The sequence below is a fragment of the Gnatocerus cornutus genome, chromosome 1 (assembly GCF_029298725.1).
Source record: "Gnatocerus cornutus isolate USDA-ARS CGAHR chromosome 1, icGnaCorn1.1, whole genome shotgun sequence".
Lineage (NCBI taxonomy): Eukaryota > Metazoa > Arthropoda > Insecta > Coleoptera > Tenebrionidae > Gnatocerus > Gnatocerus cornutus.
The window spans coordinates 30,359,519-30,373,683 of record NC_142233.1 but is presented as its reverse complement, the minus strand read 5'-3'; the positions used below and the strand labels follow the sequence as shown (position 1 = coordinate 30,373,683).

The 14,165-nt window shown below is 36.6% G+C and overlaps 2 protein-coding genes across 2 annotated transcripts; one reads left to right on the top strand and one right to left on the bottom strand.

Moving 5' to 3' along the window:
- The first annotated feature begins 5,709 nt into the window (after nucleotides 1-5,709).
- On the top strand, nucleotides 5,710-11,403 carry LOC148181527 (uncharacterized). The gene is made up of 8 exons (XM_088049870.1): nucleotides 5,710-8,464; nucleotides 8,609-8,951; nucleotides 9,014-10,801; nucleotides 10,843-10,903; nucleotides 10,973-11,122; nucleotides 11,165-11,205; nucleotides 11,261-11,284; nucleotides 11,352-11,403. The coding sequence occupies exons 1-8, from the start codon at nucleotides 5,710-5,712 to the stop codon at nucleotides 11,401-11,403; spliced, it is 5,214 nt and encodes a 1,737-aa protein (XP_087905996.1).
- Nucleotides 11,404-11,846: 443 nt separating this feature from the next.
- LOC148181526 (kynurenine/alpha-aminoadipate aminotransferase, mitochondrial-like) lies at nucleotides 11,847-13,867 on the bottom strand. Its single transcript, XM_088035124.1, has 4 exons — nucleotides 13,700-13,867; nucleotides 13,292-13,647; nucleotides 12,783-13,241; nucleotides 11,847-12,493 (listed from the first exon to the last, which is right to left on the bottom strand). Exons 1-4 carry the CDS (start codon nucleotides 13,773-13,775, stop codon nucleotides 12,083-12,085), a joined length of 1,302 nt encoding a protein of 433 aa, XP_087891250.1. The 5' UTR covers nucleotides 13,776-13,867; the 3' UTR covers nucleotides 11,847-12,082.
- Between the last annotated feature and the right edge of the window lie 298 nt (nucleotides 13,868-14,165).

The window sequence follows — 14,165 nt, the reverse complement described above, 5'->3', positions numbered from 1 at the left end:
CAGGTATACCTACATTGAATGCGGAGTGGTGTCGCACGGTTGCTATGCGATACGGTTGGTAGCAATGCTCGAGTTTTGTGTCCTTTATTCCTGGCACAGTCAAAGGATGTTCTGCTTCGGCCGTCGCTGGAATGCAGCTAATATGAACCAACAACGCCAGTGCACCACTTCACGCTAATAGGGAAATATTTTACTGGCTTATTGCGTTTCTGTTTTGCTCCCTTTACGTTTCCACATCATAGACGCATTCTTGGATGGGAATTGGGAAATCATAATAATAATAAACCACGTACGGCATTAAATTTGTTTTTTAAACATGTTGTTAGCTCTGAATTCGTGCTTTATCATCACAATTAAAATTAGGCACTTTGGAATGAATTCTCGTCTCGTAGCGTCCACCTAAACGTAATGACCCCTTTAATTTATGCGGCTGCCGTCTCGAATTTAATTTGGACGTATAGTTGATGGCGCAATTTCGTCACTTGATCGTCAATATCCTGTCTTGATCTCGAGTCTGCACGTTGGCATCGTCCTGGAATTGAGGGGTGATCCTGTAATGGTCCCGATCAGGCCAATCTCTCCCGCGAGTCTCACTTCATTATTGACCTATTCCTTCGACACTTTGACAGACAGATTTAAGGAAGTGTTATGTCCTCGTTTGTGTAAAATAGTCCATTCCTGATTTAATAAGAATTTAAGGGTGCATGCAGAATGATCGGAGTTTATTGCTTTCGCTGGGAAATTTTCGGAGAGATTGATTATATTGAATTTTTAGTTGGTAGCCTTGTTTTTGTTGATTGTTAGTTTTGGCTCTACGAGTATCAAAATTAGCATAAGAAAATAATAGTGTTTGTTCTCTAATAAGTGGAACTATGATATTCATAAATTAGACGTTTATACAAACTATGTTTATTCATTAATTATTGTATTCATTATTATGATCTATTTTTTGTTCTAAATAATGTTTTTACTGCTTCATCAATAACTTATGAATAGTTGAAGCAAGATAGATAAGAGCCATGACACGCCGTAAAAGGAAAGTTCTGTTTTTTCGAAGCGTTTTTGTCGCTCCATTATCTTCCAACACATTAAGCGTCGTACCGGTGAAATATGTATAATAACACCATGCATAATACAGCGGCACCCCGTGGGGATGTCTGACGCCGCGACGCTGTTTTGTGGGGCTGCCCCATATACCTACCGAAAACCGAAATTGCGATTTGAATTTTTAACGAAACTTAGTTGCGTTAACTATCGAAAGCGAACGTACAAACCATGAATTATACGGTTTACCACACATATCAATATAGTGTTTATTTCATTGCACTATTGCTAGTGAATTTATTTCCATTACCTCTCCACTTTGCGGCGTTATTCGAGCTTCCGATGGTGGAAACCGGAAGGAAATGATTGGCAAATGTCAGGATGCATTAGCGGCTAAATGGTCTGCCACGCGTCACTGTCGCGCCAAAGGCTAAAAGAAGAAATAATGAAAAGAGTTTCCAAAGTACAGGGAAGGAGGCTTGGGGGAGTGGCAGGAAATGACGAGACAAACAAGGAATTTAATGATTTTCGATTTTTTTTGTCATCTTCGCGTGGCACTTTTGTATTTTAAAAATCTTTTGGGTTACCATTAAAAATATTTTTTAAAATGTACCAAGAAACTGTCGCGAAACACTAAATTCAGAGGAAACTCAAAATATCTGCCCAAAAATTTTGAATTCCCCGTCAATTTTTCAGTTCGCTTAGTACAGATTGGCCTGGCGTACTGCGAAATCGCGCTTTAAACTCTGCCAAGCCATTCAAATTTCTCGAAGAAAATCGATATCGACCTCTTCCCGGCCAGAATTTACGGCATTATTCGGGAAGATGGTGAGGTTATGTGCCGCCTATGGGGCCATCCATCACGAGACGGGCCGGTTAGTGACAGGTAGCCCTTAATTAATATAGAAGCGCTCCGCCCTGCTTTTCACGTCACCTCTCTAATGGATTTCCACCCCCGAATAAACTTTTAAATTACTCGCTGCATAAATCTTACAATATATGTTTTCATATTAAATTTTGCTCTTCTTAAATCCGACGCGACTTTGTAAATATTTAAACTTTTAAGCTTCTAGCATACGAGCGATGCGTGTTGGAAACACAACTAAATTAATTCTGTACTTCCGAGGTGCAATAATATGTTAAGTTTGATGATAAAAATTAAATTTTATGGGCGATATAATATTTTTTATTATTATTACTTTACGAAATCACGGCATAAACATAAAATAAAAGAGGAAATAAAAGAGATATAAAGCGTAAAACCTTCCCCATATAGAAGCCTTATAATGGGGTGCCCATATTGCCTACTGGTGTTTCGAGAATGAATTATAGACCTTTCCCTACTTTCGCATTTACTCTCGTTAATATTTACACTTATAGAGCGCCGGTTCTTTTTTTCCGTAATTAAACACCTTTGTGCCCACGTAGCGATAAATAAAATGACAGTTAAAATTCCGCTGGAGTATCGCATAGAGGTACAATGAAAGCTATCATATTTATCCGTAGGAAAACGCGACCTGGAGCGGGGTCCGGAGTTTGGCCAACTGGATGCTACTCTCTGATCCCGCCGGAGAGTTATGTATCTTGTAGATTTATGTATAAAGTGTAATACCACCAAAGCCGACCGCTGCTAAGCCTTCATAGTGAAACACGATCTGGACGTGTGCGTTTATATGTATAGCGTTTTTATGCATCTACTGCAAAATTTTTTTTAAACATTCACTACTAATTATTCAAATTAATCCAACATTTCTATTTAGTTTTAACATCAACACTACAATCGCTTCCTGATGGACGGAAATGAGGACATTTTGCTAAAGCTGCTTAATAATTTCTCTTGGTTTCTAAAAACAAAAAATTACAACAAAACGATTTTATTTGAAAGAAAGATAAAACCACTAGAAAATTATTTGGTTTATAACATGAATGGGCGGCTTTGGTATCAATTTTTCATAAATCGTGACGTTATTTTCAGTCAAAGCTTGATTAACACAAAATATTTTATCAGATTTTTTAAAAATTTACCGCCACCAATGAATGAATATTAGAAACTGCAAAACAAATAACAAAATTTGCATAAAATCCAGTTGAAAAATTTGCCGAAGTTTAAAGTCTAAATAATTTGTAATAAAAGGACAAATTTTACGCCCTCATGGATGAAAATTATAAATTTATTATTCCTTGTTTTGGAAACGTATTTTATACAAAGAGCAACATCAAATCGTAACCGAAACTATTACAAAATTTGTCTCGTTCGACTTAAAACTTTAAAAATTTTGATTGTAACTTTTGAGAAAAAAAATCCGAAAAGCTTCTATATAAAACAAGATTTTTTGCAGAAGCATATTTATTTCAATCAAAGCAGTAAAAAAATACAAAAAGTCACATTTTAATGTGTAGGTAGCCAAACCTACGTTGTCATGAACATTTTCTTAATACTCTAGAATTATGATAGTACCTAAGCACTTTATCTATCTGAAACGAGTGTGTAATGAACCACTTTATTAGAGGGTTTCGAATACAAAATTTGCATTAGCTCAATAAACTTCTACTTTTGCAGTTAAAAATGTTTTTGTCTTAAGGGGATATCAAACAAATTTCAGTATAGGGCAAATTCAATGTATTTTTCCAAACACGATTACTCGAAAACTATTTGAGTAAATTGCTTTCTGTTTTTTGCATATGAATCTGTTCAACGTGCACTATGTTGAATGCTATATATAATTTTTGTAAAATTATTCTTTAATGACTTTTGGATTAATTAAATACGTAAACTTGGCTGAAAGCAAAATAATTTTTAGCATTCCACATGCGTAGACTAATTTTACATAATGTCGACTAAACAGATTTTTTTTAAAGTTAATAGTTTTTGAGAAATCGTGTTTGGAAAATTTCATATTCGAAACATGTTATCTTTGTTTAACAGTAGCATCTCTTTTTTCTGTACCAGAGAGGTCTGGTAGGTAGAAATGCGGGTACCATAAATCAATTTTGTAGCCGAAGGGATAGTTTACAACTGAAGCTTTTCCATAAACACACAAAATCTTAAATTTGCCTGAAACAAGATTTTTCTCTTTTATTCAAACTGAACGTAGCTTTGAGGATGATCATTTCAAAATTTTGAACTTTATATCTGATGAATTAGGATTTTAAATTGTTTTAGAATAGTTTTAGGTGATAAATATTTGTCTTTATCTTTATTTTTTAAGGGGATCTCGAACAAATTTGAATAGAAGGCAAATTCAATGTATTTTTCCAAACACGATTACTCGAAAACTATTTGAGTAAATTGCTTTCTGTTTTTTGCATATGAATCTGTTCAACGTGCATTATGTTAAATGGTATATACAATTTTTGTAAAGTGAATATTTAATGACTTTTTGATTAATTAAATACGAAAACTAATTTTTAGCATTCCACATGCGTAAACTTTTCAAAATTCACACATACGTATTTTGAGAACAACCAGACAATAATACGTCTTGTAACAAGTCAGTAACGTCTTGTTGTCAAAATTATGACTTTGGGGTGGTGAAAAGACTGAAAGAATTTTCGTAATTTAAAGGTTTTAAAAGATAGATCAATCACTAAAGCAACAGAATATAATTATTATATATAATTTAATTATTTATAATTATGTTCACTATTTTTTGTTACATTCACAAAAATCTTGGACAAAATTCGAAGATCCCAGTGCATCCATTAATTAATTCTTCAATTTTTGCTATTACACAAATCCCACCTTTTCGGGAAAAATTTAATTTATTTATGAAGATAAACATTAAATAATAATAATGAGATATTGTAATTATTAGTTTCATAAAGTTGAAATTATGACATTCGATATTGGATATTAATGAGTTTTTAGAAAATTAAAAGCCTAATTATTTTTAGTTTAAGAAACTAATTTTGTAACTAAGTCAATAATTTTTGAGAATTTTATAGGTATGTAGGTATGTATATACCTTTCACGTTTTTTTTATAAATTTTAGAGCTATGAATTTAATATGGCAAAAAAGGCTGTTTGTCTATTTTTCATTTTGTAATTTATAGATATGTGTAATAAATTATAAGTGCATTAACGTTTGTTGCGTACCCAACGCACATGCATTTTTATGGAAAGCGCCACACTGATTCAGACAGAGATGTGTGGTGGGGATGCGCTAGCCGCCGCCACGGGCAGTGTGTTGTCGGCGGTAAGACAGTAATGTACAAGTAAAATAAACTGTAGAAACCAGCACCCAATAATTTGGAAGTTAACCCCACCTGCGTTAACATTTGGTCCTTCGAAGCCACATTGGCAGTAGCAACATTTTGGGTACCGTCGACAATTTTGGTTCTCTCAGTACGAGCCAACGAGGAAGCATCCTCTCTCTCACCGGTATCAACACCAGGTGTACACACTCACAGCGACGTCACCAAGACGCCATCGTCAACAAGACAAATTTTCACATTGATCGTCAACAAGACGACTTCATATTCATCGTTCATCAGACAACGTCACCAAGACGTCATCGTCTGCAAACGATCTCACAGCCATCGTCAACAGAACGAAAGCTCATCAAAAAGGTCAGCCCTTCCATTTATCATTATCCTTTTTTTGCTTGCTCAAATAGGCATTGTGTGTAACTTTTCATAAAGCATCGCGATTTTTACTTTGCTAAAATGGCAGAACAAAAATTAATAAATCTCAAATTCAAAAGATCGCAAATCTTTAACAAATTAAGCAGAATTAATGAATTCATCACTACGTTCAAGCCAACTGATCAAATTTCTTTGGTTAAGTCTCGTTTGGATGTAGCTCGATCAACACTTGCAGAATTTGAAAAAGTTAACTTCGACATTGTTGACCGGACACCAGTTGAATCACAAGCACAGGCAAATGAACAAATACAATTTGAAACTTTATATTACAGTATTGTATCAAATTTAGAAAATTTAATTGAAAATTCAGTACAACAAAATGAGACTGCAACAGCTATTCTCAAAGATGCGAAGAGTCAAAATCGTAGCAAATTAATTTTGCCAACAATTCAAATTCCGGAATTCAATGGAGCCTTTGAAGCATGGTTAGCATTCAGGGATATTTTTCAGACTCTGATTCACAACAATCCAGAACTGAATAACATCGAAAAATTTCATTACTTAAGGTCATCTCTCAAGGGCGATGCATCCAAAACAATAGAGAGCCTTCCATTAATTGAAACAAATTATGAAGTGGCTTGGTCTTTGTTAAAAAATCGGTTCGAAAACGAGCGATTATTAATTCATGCACATGTTCGGAAAATTCTGAATTTCCCAAATATTCCAAGAAGTTCGGCTACCAATTTAAGACAACTAGTCGATGACTTATCAATTCACCTTGAAGCGTTAAAATCGTTAAACGTATCAATTGATACATGGGACGCGATTCTGATTCCAGTTATTACAGAAAAATTGGATTTTCAATCTTCGAAAGAATGGCAATCAAGACTATCAAACAATTTGCCAACATTGGATGAATTAAAGACCTTTCTTCAATCTCGGTGTCAGTATCTAGAATCAATTGAATACAATTTTCAAAAGCCTCAAAGCGCAACTGTTCTAACAAAGGGACACTCTAAACCTAAATTTCAATCACATGTCGTAACAAATGAAAAAAGACACTGTGTAATTTGCAAGGGTAAAAATCATTTTATCTACAATTGCAATCATTTTCTCCGTATGAAAGTTGCGGAACGAATAAAACAAATAAACTCGTTAAAGCTATGCGTTAATTGTTTACATGATAATCATCTAACGGAACATTGTAAATCAAAACGAACGTGTCGCGAATGCAACCAAAATCATAACACATTATTGCATCACAATTCCGGTGAAGATTCAAAAGAGTCGGTTACGTCAACAAGCTCTTCTCTTCATTCTAAGAACGGTTCAAAGCAAGAGATGCTTCTCGCAACTGCTATTGTTCTCATAAAGGACATTAATGGTTATTTACAGAAATGCAGAGTTTTACTCGACAACGGGTCACAGTCAAATTTTATAACCAAACGAATGTGTAAAATGTTAGGCTTGAAAACGACTTCTTCGAATAATGCAATCGTAGGCGTTGGTAATCAGCAAACCGTCTCGACAGAATCCGTAGACGTTACAATCAAATCGGTTCATAAAAATTACAACGCACACGTCACATGTTTTGTCTTGAAAGAAATTAGTGCAAGCTTGCCTTCAAATAGTTTCTCAATTGATAACCTACACATTCCTTCCGAGTTACCTTTAGCGGACGATCAATTTTACCTTTCAGATAAAATTGATTTACTTTTGGGCACAGAATTGTTTTTCGAACTCCTGCTAGATGGTAAATTTCAAATTGACGGTAAACGGCTGTACTTACAGAATACCCAACTAGGTTGGATCATTGCGGGACCGCTTGATATTCCGCGAAATAAAGTGAGTCGGTGTAACCTTGCCATAAATTCATCTCTGGACTTGGAAAACCAAATAGAACGATTCTGGGAACTTGAAGGTTATCACCCCATCCAAAAACATTTGACTTCCGATGAAAAATTTGCGGAAACGCATTTCTTGAACACGTTCACACGTGATGATGGTCGTTTTGTAGTTAATCTTCCTATAAAGGACAATGTCATGTCACTAGGACAATCAGACCAACAAGCCAAAAGGCGTTTTTTTAATCTTGAAAATCGATTAAAGAAAAGTCCAGCACTTAAAGCAAAGTATGTCGAATTTATGACGGAATATTCTGACTTGGGCCACATGGAATTAGTCTCGAATAATGAATCAGACAATTCAGAAACGTATTATTTACCGCATCATCCCGTCTTTAAGGACAAACAACCGTCCTCAAAATTACGCGTCGTCTTCGATGCTTCCGCCAAATCGACCAATGGCAAAAGTTTGAACGATAATTTGGTCGTGGGCCCCACAATTCAAGACGAACTATTATCCATCATTCTGCGTTTTCGTACATTTCAATACGTATTTTGTGCTGATATCGTCAAAATGTACAGACAAATTTTAATCGATTCGAATCAAACTGATTATCAGCGTATATTTTGGCGCAGCGATAGCGATGACGAATTGCGGACTTATCGCTTAACAACGGTCACGTATGGTACTTCATCGGCGCCATTCTTGGCCGTACGTTGTTTACATCAATTGGCGCATGAAAATCGTGAAAAATTCCCGGAGGCGGCAGATATTATTTTACGAGATTTTTACATAGACGACTTAATTACGGGCGGTAACTCAATTGAAGAACTACAATCAATTCAACATCAACTGATAGAAATTTTGCGATCAGCTAAATTCGAATTAGCTAAATGGGCGTCAAACAACATAAACTTATTGCCAAACTCTGCCAAGGATTTAATAAATACCACAATAAATCTCGATAAACAACAAGATACCAAAACATTGGGTCTTTTTTGGAATTGCAATTAAGATACGTTACGGTATAATGTTCAAAACATTCTTATACCAAGTGAGTTAACAAAAAGAACGTTACTTTCGATGATTTGTCGCATCTTCGATCCACTTGGCTTAATTAACCCGATTGTAACAGTGGCAAAACTTCTTATGCAACAACTATGGGGATTGAAATTATCATGGGATGAATCGCTACCTGACGACATTAGTGAACAGTGGACACAATTGGCCAACGATTTACAAAAAATCGGAAAATGTCGAATTCCTCGGAACGTAATACCAGCAGAAACGGTTTCTATCGAACTCCACGGTTTTAGCGATGCGTCGGAAAGAGCGTATGGAGCTGCCCTGTATTTAAAATGCACAAATTCAAACGGTGAAACGCATGCAAATTTATTAATTGCAAAATCGCGCGTGGCTCCTCTTAAAACGCAAACGATTCCCAGACTTGAACTTCTTGCGGCGCAACTGCTCGCTCAGTTAACAAATCAAACAACACAATCATTAAATTTAAAAATCGACAAGCTCAATTTTTGGACAGATTCAACCATCGTTCTCTGTTGTTATCAAAACCTCCATCTACCTGGAAAACATTTGTCTCAAATCGAGTTGCGGATATTCAAAACTTGACAAACATTCATGATTGGCACCACGTACCTAGTAATGAAAACCCAGCTGACATAATTTCGCGAGGAAGTACAGCTGAACAATTGATAAACAATTGTTTATGGTGGCATGGCCCCAACTGGTTAATTTGTGATCGTGAAATGTGTTCAGACGCATTTATCCAAAACGAGGATTTTGAAAACATTCCGGAACAAAAAAGGATAACTAAAACGACTTTGGTTAGTACTACGAACTCATGTGACTTGTTGAACAGATTTTCAAGTTTTACTAAATTAAAACGGATCATAGCATACATTTTGAGATTTGCAAACAATACCAAAAAAGGAAACGCGAAACAAACAGGTCATTTAAGTTCTGAGGAGCTAAATAACTCAGAAAGGTTAATCATCAAATTAATGCAACTCGAGTCTTTTGCTCAACAAATTCAAGAATTAAAATCTTCAAATGTTGTTAATAAAAGCAGTTCATTAAAAGGTCTAGATCCATTTGTTGATAATAACGGAGTACTAAGAGTAGGAGGTAGACTAAAAAATTCTCGATACCCATTCGACAAGAAGCATCCCATGGTTTTACCAAAGAATCATTTTGTTACCTCTTTAATAATTCAATTTTATCACAAACAAAATTTACATGCGGGCGCCCAAGCGACATTATCAGCGCTGCGGCAAAGGTTCTGGATTGTTGCCGGAAGGAGCAAAGTGAGACAAGTACTCCATAAATGTATATCATGCTTCAAGGTAAAGCCAATTATTGCCTATCAAAAAATGGGTGATCTTCCGCAAGACAGATTAGAGCCGGCTAGACCCTTCGTTAACACTGGAGTAGACTATGGTGGGCCTATTTTGATCAAGGAGTCTAAAGGTCGCGGTAGAAAAACATTGAAGTCATATATTTGTGTGTTCATTTGTCTTTGCACCAAGGCGATTCACCTTGAACTGGTCACAGATCTGACAACAGACAGTTTTTTGAACGCCTTAAGACGACTTATTTCCCGACGAGGCATGGTCAAACATTTTCGGTCGGATAACGGAAAAAATTTTGTCGGAGCTAATAATGAACTTGTCAAATTAGCTGAATTCTTCAAAACTTCCGACTTTTATAAAGATGTTATCACCGTTTTGTCCAATGATAACATCAAATGGTCCTTTTCACCACCAAGGTCACCTAACTTTGCTGGTTTAATGGAAGCTGGAGTAAAATCAGTTAAATATCATCTCAAACGTGTCGTGGGTGACACTTTGCTTACGTATGAGGAGTTGTACACACTGCTAACACGAGTAGAAGCATGCCTTAATTCCCGTCCTTTAATTCCATTATCAAACGACCCGAACGACTTGATGGCTCTAACCCCTGCTCACTTTTTGATTGGAGAAGTCCTAACTGCTCCGCTTGAACATGATTTACGAGAACTAGCAGAGAATAAACTTTCGCGCTGGCAGTTAATAGAGAAAATGCGCTGGCATTTTTGGAACAGGTGGAAGAAGGAGTACACATCTCAGCTACAAGGCCGCTCCAAATGGAGATCCGGAGATGCAATTGGCCTCCAACCAGGAGCTATGGTATTAATGGTAGAAGACGGTTTACCTCCACTATGTTGGGCCTTGGGGCGTATCCAGGCAATCCATCCAGGAAGGGATGGTGTCGCAAGAGTGGCCTCGGTTCGAACCACAAAAGGAGTGTACAAACGTGGTGTTTCTAAGTTGTGTGTGCTCCCAATTAATGACAAGTAGTGAAAAGGTGAAGCGAAAAAAGGGGAACAGCGAGTTTTCTTGAACAATTTATTTCGTTCAATTTTTTGTTAATTGTGTTTTGATTTTTTCTTGTTTTTGTTATTTGTTTATTTTTATTTTTTATTTATTCATTGTATTTCAAGTTTTTTGTTGAAGCCTACAAACCTTCAAGGGGGGCGGCTATGTTGCGTACCCAACGCACATGCATTTTTATGGAAAGCGCCACACTGATTCAGACAGAGATGTGTGGTGGGGATGCGCTAGCCGCCGCCACGGGCAGTGTGTTGTCGGCGGTAAGACAGTAATGTACAAGTAAAATAAACTGTAGAAACCAGCACCCAATAATTTGGAAGTTAACCCCACCTGCGTTAACAACGTTAAATATTTACCCGTCTTCCCACCTGTCTTTAATTTTTAATCTTCGAGTTTAGTAATCTCATTTTAGTGGATCACTTGTATGTTTATTAAATACAGACATTTAAAAAAAACACTGCAAAATTTTTATGGATTTTAAAAATAAAGGTTAATAAATTTGTTGGAGCCCAAAAATTTCATACTTGGTTTAAATCGTTAGTTTCAAATGCTTGTTTATTTATCTATTGGCTGTTGGCGCCATCTAAACAGAGTTCTACTCAACACCTTTATAATCTGCAAAACTTTCTTCTGGTTTGAACAGATTGCTGTAATTTTTAGAAGGCTGACAAAAATATAGAAGTCTGATCTATTTCTAGAAACCTATTCGTGTTTACTTCTGCCCTCTCGCGAAATATGATTTCAGGACAAATTTAATCATGTCAAAAGGAATATCTTTTTTGTTACCTAAATTCAAGAACGTTTTTATATTTCTTAATTTTGTTGTAATAGTTGGCAATTTACATTAAAAGTATTTACTATTCTTGTGATTTTTGTTGACATTCTGACCAAAAACGTAACTTATTTCGTAACATTCTAACGATGTTTTGTTGAGAACTTGCTCATCTCATAATTTTGAGAAAATTGTGAAATAAAAACAATCGAAACGTTTATCATGTTTATTTATTAATTAAATAATAAAAAAAGACAGAAAATACATTAATTCTACTAAAAATATCGTAAATGTATGATTCCGTGCCTCACGCCACCCTCTGTTGATACATAATGTAACTAATAAGTGGATAAAATAGCGCCCTTAATCTGTACGAAAACAGAACCGGACATAATATACAATGCTTTTTCAAAGCGACGAAAGAGACCTTCTACATTTCTAGTAAAAATTAAGTACAATTTTCTAGCTTCCTTCGCAACAACAACTGTTCTTCCCTTATCAACTCCGCCAAAAGCTTGAAAGCTTTGTCGATCTGGTTCAAAGCAATTTTGCTGTACGAAGCTCGCATGTAGTTGCACGCTTTTGTAGGATCGGCCATGAAAGCGTGTCCAGGTACAAAAGTAATACCCTTTTTCAAGCCGCGACTCATGAGCATGTCGTAGACGTCGGAAACGCCAAAAACTTTAATCCAGACGAACATTCCACCTGTTGGTACGGTCCATTCGCAAAGACCTTTGAGATGACGGTCCATGGAAGTGAGACAGACGTCGCGACGAGCTCTGTAGTATTTGGTTATGAAAGCCAGGTGCTCCGAAAGCTTCTCGTCACCCCAAGTTTCGAGCAAATTGTCAGTGATGACCTGTAACAGTAGAGATAAGCAACGGTTTTTTAAGTCAAAGGTTATAGATGGAACTGGATTTTACCGGATTCCTCGGTTTATCAAATCAGGAGAATTTTTTCAATAATGTTTTTTAATGGAGTTGACGTCAGCTCGGTTCACAAACAGTTTATTTTGCGATTGCAAATCGGTTTCAACATTTCGTGATCATTGGAGAGAGGTTATCGCCTTCGCTTCACAATGGAATGATGAACTTTGACATCCGACATCGCGACAATAAAATAACATCCGCAGTAAAGAAAAAATTTACCTGAGATAAAGAGCATGGATGTAAATAAGAACTTTGGATGTGCAACTCGATGGTGTTGACAATTTGTCTTGGGCCGGTGATCCACGCCATGCGGAGTCCAGAGCTTAATACTTTCGATAAAGAATCAAATCGAATAACACGACATTCCGTGTCCATAGAAATGAAAGTTGGAGGGTTCTCTTCCAGGTAGTGCATGAAGCAATACGCATCGTCTTCAAGAATGAGGATGTTGTACTTGCAACAGATGCTGTAAATTTCTCTTCTTCTTTCAGGCGGCATTGTCGTCCCCGCCGGGTTTGACCCCGTTGGATTAATATACAGAAGTTTCGGCATTTTACACCCTCCGCCTTCTTCTGTATATTTGGCTTTTCGGTCTTCTAAGACGTTCCGCAGCTTTTGCGCGCTCATTCCGTGTTGGTCATGATCGATCGCCATGATCTCACATTTGAACGGTTTCAGCTAAAGCTCTAATTTTAGTTTTATCGTGATTTGATATCGGTGCTACTTACTGCAATCTCAGTTCCGGTGTAGAGAGGATTTTGGACCAAAATCGGGTCACCTTCTTGAATGCAGAGCTCGATAGTTTTGCTGATACCATCTTGAGAGCCATTGGTAACCACAAGCTCACGATCCTCCCAATGTGGGGGCTGGTGCGTCTTCTGCATGAACTCTTTCAACCTCTTCACTAGTGGAGGATAGCCTTGAGAAGGAATGTACTGAAGAGCGGTGTTAAGTTGTTGTCCTTGCAGAGTGAACGAGGAGCCGTCTTTCAAAGTAATTTGCATTTTTTCAAACGGAAAAGTAGCTTCATTTGGCATTCCTTCAGCGAGGGAGATGGAGTCCTTAACCGCGTACGCACGCTTAGCTGATGAAAAAATTTACTCACCGAACTTCTTTGATTTTAATCAAAGACTTACTTAGTTCTCTAGTTAGAACGGGTCTCCTTCTGGAAGAATGGGGCGAAATAAAGTCGCTGTAGTCGATGTTTGCCATTTTTTTGGAAACTTGTAAAACACTGTACGAAACAAAACGCACGAACACTTGACGCTCAGAAGACCTGAATGTGAATGGCGCTCATGGAAGTGGACTTTCGTTTTATACCAACACCAAACTCGTAAAGATGATGTAACCAAACTTTAAAAATGTAAGCGATAAGCTGACGAAATTGTTTCGAGCGGAAAGTCAGAAATACCAATCTTTTGGGATTTATCAATTATCAATTTTTTTTATTTGTGAAGTAATTGCAAATTGATAATTACGTTAAAAAATAAGTTGTGAAAGACTTTCTTCATCAATCAATGTTTAAGTTTTTGAATCGGATGATGCAAAGTTTTGGTTGATAGTGACTTGGCAACTATTTTTGGTGGGTTGATAAAACGAATA